The 10396-nt window shown below is 31.3% G+C and overlaps 2 protein-coding genes across 2 annotated transcripts; one reads left to right on the plus strand and one right to left on the minus strand.

Moving 5' to 3' along the window:
* Positions 1–1357: 1357 nt before the first annotated feature.
* Positions 1358–3022, minus strand: LOC140833578 (DAG protein, chloroplastic). The gene is made up of 4 exons (XM_073197911.1): positions 2691–3022; positions 1971–2068; positions 1821–1886; positions 1358–1725 (listed from the first exon to the last, which is right to left on the minus strand). Exons 1-4 carry the CDS (start codon positions 2810–2812, stop codon positions 1586–1588), a joined length of 426 nt encoding a protein of 141 aa, XP_073054012.1. The 5' UTR covers positions 2813–3022; the 3' UTR covers positions 1358–1585.
* Positions 3023–5191: 2169 nt separating this feature from the next.
* LOC140834827 (uncharacterized) lies at positions 5192–7206 on the plus strand. The gene has a single exon (XM_073199974.1). It carries the CDS (start codon positions 5192–5194, stop codon positions 6857–6859), a length of 1668 nt encoding a protein of 555 aa, XP_073056075.1. The 3' UTR covers positions 6860–7206.
* The last annotated feature ends 3190 nt before the right edge of the window (positions 7207–10396 follow it).

The raw sequence follows: 10396 nt of genomic DNA on the forward strand, positions 1-10396 counted from the left end.
GAAGACTGGTATGGATTCGAACAGAAATCATCTGTATGACCATTGTAGTCGCTATAGAAGGCCATTAAGAATCAAAATAAGCCTCTTTGTAGATTTCTGAACATTAAAGAAAATGGAGGAGAAACACAGTGGGAGATATATATGGACTGCTTCCCAATGGAAATGGTAGGATCACAGTTTGTTGATGTTTTAATTTTAGCCACTTGCTTCTTTGTTCTTATCCACTTGTACTACATGCTAAAGGAAGATTAGACACTAGAAAAACGTTTGGAACGTCTATTATAGAGAGATTTACCAAGATGGAGTCACTTTATACTCGGTGGAGGAAAAAGGGTTTAGTTTGAGGACAAAGTTCATGTGGCTCTCTTCCTCTAGTTCATTAATTCCAAAGCAATGACGGCGACAGTTGACCTTTCGCTTTGTTTTTCAGACTTCGTTTGTATTCAGCAAAGAGGGTATCAAATGGTTTCAAGATCTGAATTCAACATTGCAATTTGGAGGTAACAAGCAGGTGAGCATCGCCATTCTTTCCGCAGCCTCTCACGAAGGTCCACAACTTAATTTTGATTGGAACCCAAAAACATGGTGCGCTGATTAATGATGGTAAGAAGAAAATAAGATCAGTACTTGTTAATATTATGCACTTGAACCTAACTCAATCCGAAATATTATTTCAAGAGGAGAAAATTGTTTATATATACAACTCTCAAGAATTTAATACAGTCGATTAGAGACATCTAACACAAACCAACCACGTCAAAAAGTAAACATATGGAAGCATGAATTTCACAAAACACTAGTGGGTGATCCAAAAAGTATGGAAGCATGAATTTTACAAAACACTAGTGGGTGATCCAAAAAGCAGCCCAACACATAACAAAAGTATGTCCAGTGATACCATGTTAAAGATCATCAATTTGAGTCTAATTCAACTTTAAAAGTTAGCTTAAGAGCGATGATTGTCTAAGTCCATATATACAATTCTCAATAATTTAATTCACTCGAAGCGAGACATCTGACAACACTAGAACGAGAAACAAGCGCCATATTATACCGATTCCAGATTACATGTACATTATCTAATTGAATCCACAAAATACTATGAAGCTACTCATGGCGACAAACTAACTGCTACTAAAAGCCGTGAACCAATACGGATACAGGGGAGGATCGTTAATCTTGAATCAACATCCCATCATCAGAGACTTTAAAGCAGATTATTCCATCCTACCCCTGCAGTACCTGCAGGGGTACATCCAAATATCGGAATTTTTTCTGACCCAATTTTTTTTTTCCTCATGAAATGAAATCTCAACCATTCATATGGGGTGTGGGGTAGATCGAACAAGCCCTTTAAAGCATTAGTCAACACACTAGCATTTCATAAACAGAAAATCAACATAACTGACATGCCACCTGCAAAGCCAGAACAACAGTAAGGAAGCAAAATCATTGGTATCAATGAATGCCCTGTTATTTTACTTTTGACCGAAAAACCAGGTATAGTTATTGATATAGACGATTTCTGTAAAGACTTCAACATATTGATCATAAATCAAGAGGCAGATCCAGGAGTCGCTCCTTGTCATGTTATTTTTTGGTCAGAGGGGGGGTCATCTCTCTGTCTGACATATGCTTTGCTCTTGTATTTGGAACTTCTAGCTTGCTTTGGTTGATAAATCGGATACTGACATGGAATTATCTCTCCATTGATGTACTTATCACCTACAGTCAAGTAAAACAAAAGGCTTCAAACTATCAAATTCAAACATTTCCAATTTAGATGTCAAATACTGCTCATAAACGGCAATTCGAGAAACCTCCATAATCCTTGTTTTTAACATCTATATAAGAATCTGGCAGGACCCATAAAACACCAGGCAAACCTACAAATAAGAAAATTCTGAAAAGATGAAACAGAGATTGCAATGAACGGGAAAGAAGGAAATTTTCAGTAGCAAAAGCCGTACCCTTAAATTTCTCGGATGTTTCTTCAGATACAGTGCATTGAAAACCAGTGTATGTAGTGGTACTAAATACATACATGTTCTTCTTGGCTTCTTCCATGCTAACGGAATTTGAAATCAAAGTGAGACGATTGACATTGCTAATACGAAACCTTTTGAAATCTAAAAAGGTCATCACACTATTCAGCAAGGCTACATAAAAGATGGTCAATTATCTATCTACGTGGGGAAGAAAAAGGACTGTATAGAAAACAAATTGATCACCAGGAAACAAGTAAACAACTTTCGGTAACATTCGAAACACCAAAACTCTCCCGTTTTTATTATTCCATTCAAAAATTGCAAACACATTTTTAAACTTGCATAGCGCCAAGTCTTCTTAAAGTGCAAGATTGGCAAGTATTTAGGACAGAAAAATGACTTTCAGGTTAGTCAGCACAAGTTTCTCAATACGCTCCAAATTCCCTTGCACTCGAAGCTAATACCACACAAAATAATAATATTTTGAATATAAATACGTATATATATGTGCATGTACCATCATATTTTCCTAATTCTCCTACTTGCAAGAATGACTTTCACGTTTATAATCAGGAAGCTATGCAAAAAGTAAAAACTTTTCAACATATTACATCAGAACAAAAAAATATGCAAGTAGCCAACAAAAGCATCATGAAGTTGAAATTTGAAAACAAACAAGACGATGAAATGGGAGAGCGATACCTCCCAAGAACAGTAGCAAGAGTGTTGATGTAAGTTTCAATCATTTGCTCTCTGGCGGGAGCGGGGTCTTTGGGAAACCCCAAGACAATGAGACAATGATTATAGTCGCAGCCAGGTAACATAATTGTCTCCCTTTCAGCATTACTGCTGCCTCGTTTAGAAGAGCGTCCACCGTCGGTAAGTGCTCTTAAAGCGGGAAAAGAAGCGGTTCTTGATGTAATCCGGCGCGAAGGAGCAGACGAGAGGAGTGATAAAGATGCAGAAGGAAGTGAACTAAGAGGGGTTGGGGTTTTTGGGGACTGATCCAAAAATCTGTACACTTTATACTTTATTATAAAGCGAGATGATCTTAAACAACTAACATTAGTGTAATAATATATTATCCATCTTAATTTTTTTTAAAAAAAAACTATAAAAATGTTTTTTTATCTATCCATATCATAAATATTTACACACAGTTCACACAAAAAATTGTAATTATTTTAACGATACAAGCACGTACTATAAATATTGTACACATATCTGTGAGCAAGTGCATGGTAAGATAATGCCGGTTTTTAGTCTTAATTATGACAAATTAATGTTTTCAAAAAAAAAATTTATGACAAATTAATCATAAATATTGTCCATATATTTGACATAATTTTATATGAAAATAAATCAAACATAATTGCTCACGAAAATTTAATGTCCTAACACGAAAAACTGGTACAGATAACATGGTTGTTTTTTGTAAAAATCCCTTTTTATCATATGAAATGGAGTAAAAAGGTTTACCAGGAAGAACGGAAAAAACAGAAGTAATAAAAATGGCTGCTTTGTGATTCAGTCACCCCTCTTTCTCTCTGTGTGCGCGTTTCCATCCCATGTTTCTCAACCTATTAAAAAACTATTGCTGCAAATGAAAAAAAAAACCCATTATTACTGAATTCCACGGAGAGATGGTGAAATATTTTCAAGGAAAATTGGATATTTTGGCTCTGTAGATCATGAAATGGGGATATAGGAAGAAAACTTTGGGGCCTTGGGGGAAACAGTTGTTGGATAGGCTCATATCCTTGGCATCTATCTTCACTTGCACTGCAGGTCCTTCTCATTCCATTCGCGAAATTATGTGATTTTTGTTTGTTCTTCTGTCAGTGTACTTATCCGAATGAATTAGTTAAATACTCCATTTCTTCCTGAAATAATGTAGTTAACGGGCTCTCAGAAAGAAGATTTATGAGCCTTGTTCGCTTAGATATGTTGTGCCTATGACGTGTTTGATAAAATGCCTGCAGATTAATACTGGGTTAGTCTTGGAGTTGTTAGTTCATGACCTGCTAGCTGTTTACATCTAATGCTCCATTTCCATTTGACTGTTTTCAACGTATGTGATACTATAGTTTTCAGAGTCTGATTTCCTCAATACCTGCCATTACCTGGTTGACTTCGCCATACGAAGTGTTACGATTGATCCCTGGTGTTTTGTTCATGTAAGACACAATTTTAACACACCTTTCACCTTTCTGTCTGAATAGGAAACAGTTAGTGCTCGGGCCTCTAGGAAAAAAAAACAAGTATGCATTTTATTTCTATTGCTATATATAATTATGATTTTAACATTTTTCTTTTCTAAATGTTCCCTTTGATTTTAAAAAAATCAAATTTTTTTCATGTTTGTACTTGATTTTTTTTAGATTTTTAAGATACTTGTGACTTGTGAGCCATCTATTTATCAAAAACCTCAGCGCAGCCACAAGCCTCTCGGCCTAATGACACCTAGTGTCCTAATTTGGAGCAGATCTCGAGTTCAAGGGCCATGTAAAAAACCCCTCCCCTGATATAAAAAACAGAAAGGAAAAACCTCTGAGCAAATAGCAAAAAATCTTCATAATTTGTTCCATGTCTGTCTGTACACTTAACTCTATTTATTTTTTAACCTTTCCATGTTAATTTCCTAGAAATCAGGCAACTTGACCTAATTTTTCCCAACATCACGCGATTTATCCAAAATCTTCATTCTATCAGGTGTGAAAAATTAGGAACGTGGACTGTTGTGAGAGCTCTATGACTATTGGTCAGTCACTCAGTCTGGTCGTTTAACGCCGACAACCTCATAACAACTTTGAGATTCGTGTTTTATTTTGCTAGATGATATTTATTACATGAATAAATGTACTATTTAATTTATAAATCTGTTTGATCTGGTATTTTTGGTTTAATGATTAACTGGTCGATATTTAAAGTGGACTGATTATATGATATGCCAAGCACGTAAATCAACAATTTTATGTCTGACAAATTATTGTTATGTATAATACGTTCTTACATGAGTAATAGACAGTATCGAATTTGGTTAATTTGTGCTGTTTATAGTATAAGCTAAATTGTTGTAGGTTTAGTGTTTATTTTAATAGTAAAGAGTGAGTAAATTGTGACTGGATCTTGCTGATTCAATCAACCATCTCTCCGCAGAACACCACACTGCTTTATAATTTGTATCTTGGAATGAACGGAATATGTTACAGTCAGTCAGAAGATTGTGCACAATGACCACCAAGTATAGTTACAAGTCAGTACTATGTTTTCAATCTTCAATTTCCACAACCGCGTTTTCGACCCTTGAACTTCCACAAAATCCATTATATCCTCCTATATGCTGTAAGAATAATTCTAAAATCGATGAATCCTATGTACTCAGCCAGCTCTCCAATCTTTTGCCCATCTCCACTGACCGACATGCTGCTAATCCACCACCTCATAATCCATTGGAATTTGGGGTTATAGATGAATTTTTATTACCAGAAGATAAATTGCGTGGAGTTTTCCTCCAGAAACTTCGCAGCAAAACTGCCATTCACCGTGCTTTGAGTGATGTTGGGGTGGAACTGAATTGTGAATTATTTGCTAAAGTAGTGAATAGGGGGAATTTAGGTGGTGAGGCGATGGTTGTGTTCTTCCATTGGGCAGTCAAGCAGCCAAATATATCAGACAATGTTCTGACTTACAATGTTATTCTCAAAGCTTTAGGGAGGAGGAAATTCTTTGCGCATATGTTGGAAATGCTAAATGAAATGATCGTTAAAAAGCTGATTCCTAATTCTGAAACTCTTTATATTGTTATGGATAATTATATGCGAGCTCACCATGTTTCTAAAGCTATTGGGGTTTTCAAAGATTTGGGGAACTATGGATTAAAATGTGATGAGGAAACATTGAATGTTACCCTTCGTTGTTTGTGCGCACGGTCCCATGTGGGTATTGCATGGTCTTTGTTCACTAAAGCGAGGGAGAAGGTGCAATGTTGTAGCACTACATATAACATAATCATTGGTGGATGGTCAAGTTTGGGTCAGGTTAATGAAGTCGAGAAGTGTTTAAAAGCTATGGTGGATGACGGAGTGAAACCTGATTGTGTGACGTATAGTTATCTTATTGAGAGTCTGGGGAGAGCTGGTCGAGTTGATGATGCTGTTAAGATTTTTGATTTCTTGGAGGAGAAAGGGGATAAGCTGAGTACTGCAGTATACAATGCAATGATATTCAATTTTCTTGCTCGTGGAAATATTGATGAAGCTTTGAAATATAAAGAGCAAATGCTGACTAATAGCTGTGAACCGAACATGGATACCTATGTTAGAATTATTCGGCATTTCCTTAAAATCAGAAGAGTTGCGGATTCTATGGAGATGTTTGATGAAATGTTAGATCAGGGGATAACTCCTTCCACGGGAACCTTAACCGAGTTTCTTGAACCTTTGTGCAGATATGGACCACCATATGCTGCGTTGATGATCTATAAAAAGGCAAAGAAGGCAGGATGCAGAATTTCGTTCACTGCATATAAGCTATTGCTTATGAGATTGTCTAGATTTGGGAAATGTGGGATGCTACTTAGCATATGGGATGAAATGCAAGAAAATGGATATTCTTCTGATACGCAGGTTTATGAGTATATTATAAACGGGCTATGCAACACTGGGCGGCTTGAAACAGCGGTCCTTGTCATGGAGGAATGTCTTTACAAAGGGTTTTTTCCCGATAAAGTTATCTGCAGTAAACTGAGTAACAAGTTGATGGATTCGAACAGAACAGTGATGTCTTACAAGCTTTTTCTCAAGTTAAAGAATGCTCGTGTAAATGAAAATGCACAGCGATATTGGCGTGCCAAAGGGTGGCATTTTTAAGCTATTTCATATTTATTTGTGATACACGGACTATGCAACATTGGGCGGCTTGAGACAGCGGTCCTAGTCATCGAGGAATGTCTTTACAAAAGGTTTTCTCCCGATAAGGTTTGTATGTAGTGAGCTGAGTTAGAAGTTGATGGATTCAAACAGAACAGTGATGTCTCAGAAGCTTTCTCAAGTTAAAGAGTACTTGTATAAATGAAAATGCACAGCGATATTGGAGTGCCAAAAGGTGGCATTTTAAGCTATTTCATATTTATTTGTGATAAATGGGCTAATTCAACATTGGGCGGCTTGAAACAGCGGTCCTTGTCATGGAGTAATGTATGAAAAGTATTGTACTCAACATATATTTCATGATCTTAGCATAAGCGTAAACATGTCGTAAAATAGCATAACGTGTCAAAACATCACATCATAACATCATATACTTGTTCATTTTCTTTAATCAAATTCAACTCGTTAGTTGTGACTTTCGTATTAGCTATATCGTATCAGTTCTATCGTAAAATTTGAAAAATAGAGTGTAAATTTCATTACAACAAAAAATAAGACTAAATTTCATTCGTCTTCAGTTTATTTTAAATTTCATTAATAGATAGATTGGAAAAGACTAAAATTCATTTTTTTAAATTTCATTAATTAATATATGAAAAACATGAAAATAAAAAAAAAATTAAAAATGGAGTGTGTAAATTCACAAAAAAAATAAACATGTATTAATGATTATTATTAAATAAAGGTAAGGACATATATTTTTTAAATTTTATTAATTAATAGATTGGAAAATACTAAAACTCATTTCTCTTAAGTAAGTAATAGATGAAAAACATGGAAAACAAAAAATAAAAATAAAAATGGAGTGTGTAAATTCATAAAAAAATAAACTATTAAATGAAAGTAAAGATATTTACGTTATAAATTTCATTAAAAAAAATTAAAAATGGAGTTTGTAAATTCACAAAAAAAAAAAAGCTATTAAATGAAGGTAAACACATTTATTTTAAATTTTATTAATTAATAGATTGGAAAATACTAAAACTCATTTCTCTTAAGTTAGTAATAGATGAAAAACATGGAAAACAAAAAAATAAAAATAAAAATGGAGTGTGTAAATTCATAAAAAAATAAACTATTAAATGAAAGTAAAGATATTTATGTTATAAATTTCATTAAAAAAATTAAAAATGGAGTTTGTAAATTCACAAAAAAAAAAGCTATTAAATGAAGGTAAACACATTTATGTTTTAAATTTCATTAATTAATATATTGGAAAAGACTAAAATTTATTTCTCTTCAATTTATTTTAAATTTCATTAATTAATTAATAGATGAAAAACATGGAAAAACAAATTAAAAATAAAATTAAATGAAGGTAAGGACATTTATGTAAATACACAATTCACATCCATATATTTATATAGACTAGCATGATGCACGTGCGTTGCACGTAATTTCAATTATATTATAAAAATTAAAAAATATGATTTTCTAAAAAATAATTTGAATCATTTTGTTATTTATCTGAGCTTAATTTTTTATCATATTAGACGATTTATAAGAACTTATATAACTTACTTTCAAAATTGTTTCCCAAATTAAAATTCAAGCAGTTAATTTTATGTTATATAATAAATTGTAATGAACATAATATATAGAACAAAATGAACTGAAACAAAATTTTTTAAAAAATTATATATTCAAACACAACGTATAAATCATAATAACCTAAAAATCAACCAAATTATGTATTTTACCAATGTATAAATCATAATCTAAAAAAACGAAGCATACTAAAGACAAATAATTATCAATTTAAAATCACTATGACTAACTCTTAAAAAAATATTAATACAAATGAAATAGTAATATTGATAGTAAAATATAACTCATAATATTTAATTTAACCTCTTAAATTTTTTTTTACTTTTTATTTTTACAATTCTATATCATGGATTATAAATTTTATATATCGAGCTTTCGTAGACTAACATTGATGACTATTAATTTTTGTTAAATAAATTTTAAAATAATTAATAAATCAATATATGTAAAGATGACTTTTTTCCCTTATCAATTTTTCATATAATATTTAATTATGTCATATTTCATTTTAAAAAAATTATTTCATTCTATATACATATAAATGTGTGGATGATAGAAAAATTTTCAATTATAAATTTAAAATCACCGTGATTAACTCATAAAAACAATATTAAAACAAATGAAATAGTAATATTGATAGCAAAATATAATTCATAATATTTAATCTAACCTCCTAAAGAATTTTTTTACTTTTTATTTGTACAATTATATATCATGGATAATAAATTCTATATATCGATCTTTGGTAGACTAATATTGATGACTATTATTTTCTTGTTAAATAAGTTTTAAAATAATAAATAAATCAACATATGTAAAGAAATGTACATTCAAATAAGATTATATGGTAAATATCAAATAAAATCATTTAATAATTATTAGATATAGATTTTAAACTATTAGTATGATTTTCTAGTATGCACCACGTATATTAATTTAACCTCTTAATTTTTTTTTTTACTTTTTATTTTTACAATTTTATATATAATGGATAATAAATTCTATATATCGATCTTTCGTAAAATAAGATGACTGTTAATTTCTTGTTAAATAAGTTTTAAGATAATAAATAAATCAATATATGTAAAAAAAATGCACATTCAAATAAGATTATATGGTAAATATCAAATAAGCTCATATAATAATTATTAAATATAGAATTGAAACTATATGATTTTAAACATTAAAATTTGAAATATAACAAAAGAAGTAGACGTTCATATATATTTTTGTGATACTATAATTTATTACTCAATTAGAAATTTCAATAAAAATATAATTACAAAATTACAATAAACTCATTGGAAAAACATGTAAGAAGGTTAATTATGTCATTGCACAATTGGAAAACAATGCCCTTCATCCACACTTTTGTAGGTATATAGATATAGATATAGATATAGATAAGAGAATTAAAAGGATAAAATATTTAAATGTGTATATAAAGATGAGTTATTTGATAAAAATTAATGTAGGAGTTACATTCTAATCTTGAAGTGTGAATAGAAGGTTAATTATGTCATTGCACAATTGGAAAACAATGCCCTTCATCCACACTTTTGTAGGTATATAGATATAGATATAGATATAGATAAGAGAATTAAAAGGATAAAATATTTAAATGTAGTATAAAGATGAGTTATTTGATAAAATTAATGTAGGAGTTACATTCTAATCTTGAAGTGTGAATAGAAGGTTAATTATGTCATTGCACAATTGGAAAACAATGCCCTTCATCCACACTTTTGTAGGTATATAGATATAGATATAGATAGAGAATTAAAAGGATAAATATATATATTTAATGTAGTATAAAGATGAGTTATTTGATAAAATTAATGTAGGAGTTACATTCTAATCTTGAAGTGTGAATAGAAGGTTAATTATGTCATTGCACAATTGGAAAACAATGCCCTTCATCCACACTTT

The sequence above is a fragment of the Primulina eburnea genome, chromosome 6 (assembly GCF_022965805.1).
Source record: "Primulina eburnea isolate SZY01 chromosome 6, ASM2296580v1, whole genome shotgun sequence".
Classification (NCBI taxonomy): domain Eukaryota; kingdom Viridiplantae; phylum Streptophyta; class Magnoliopsida; order Lamiales; family Gesneriaceae; genus Primulina; species Primulina eburnea.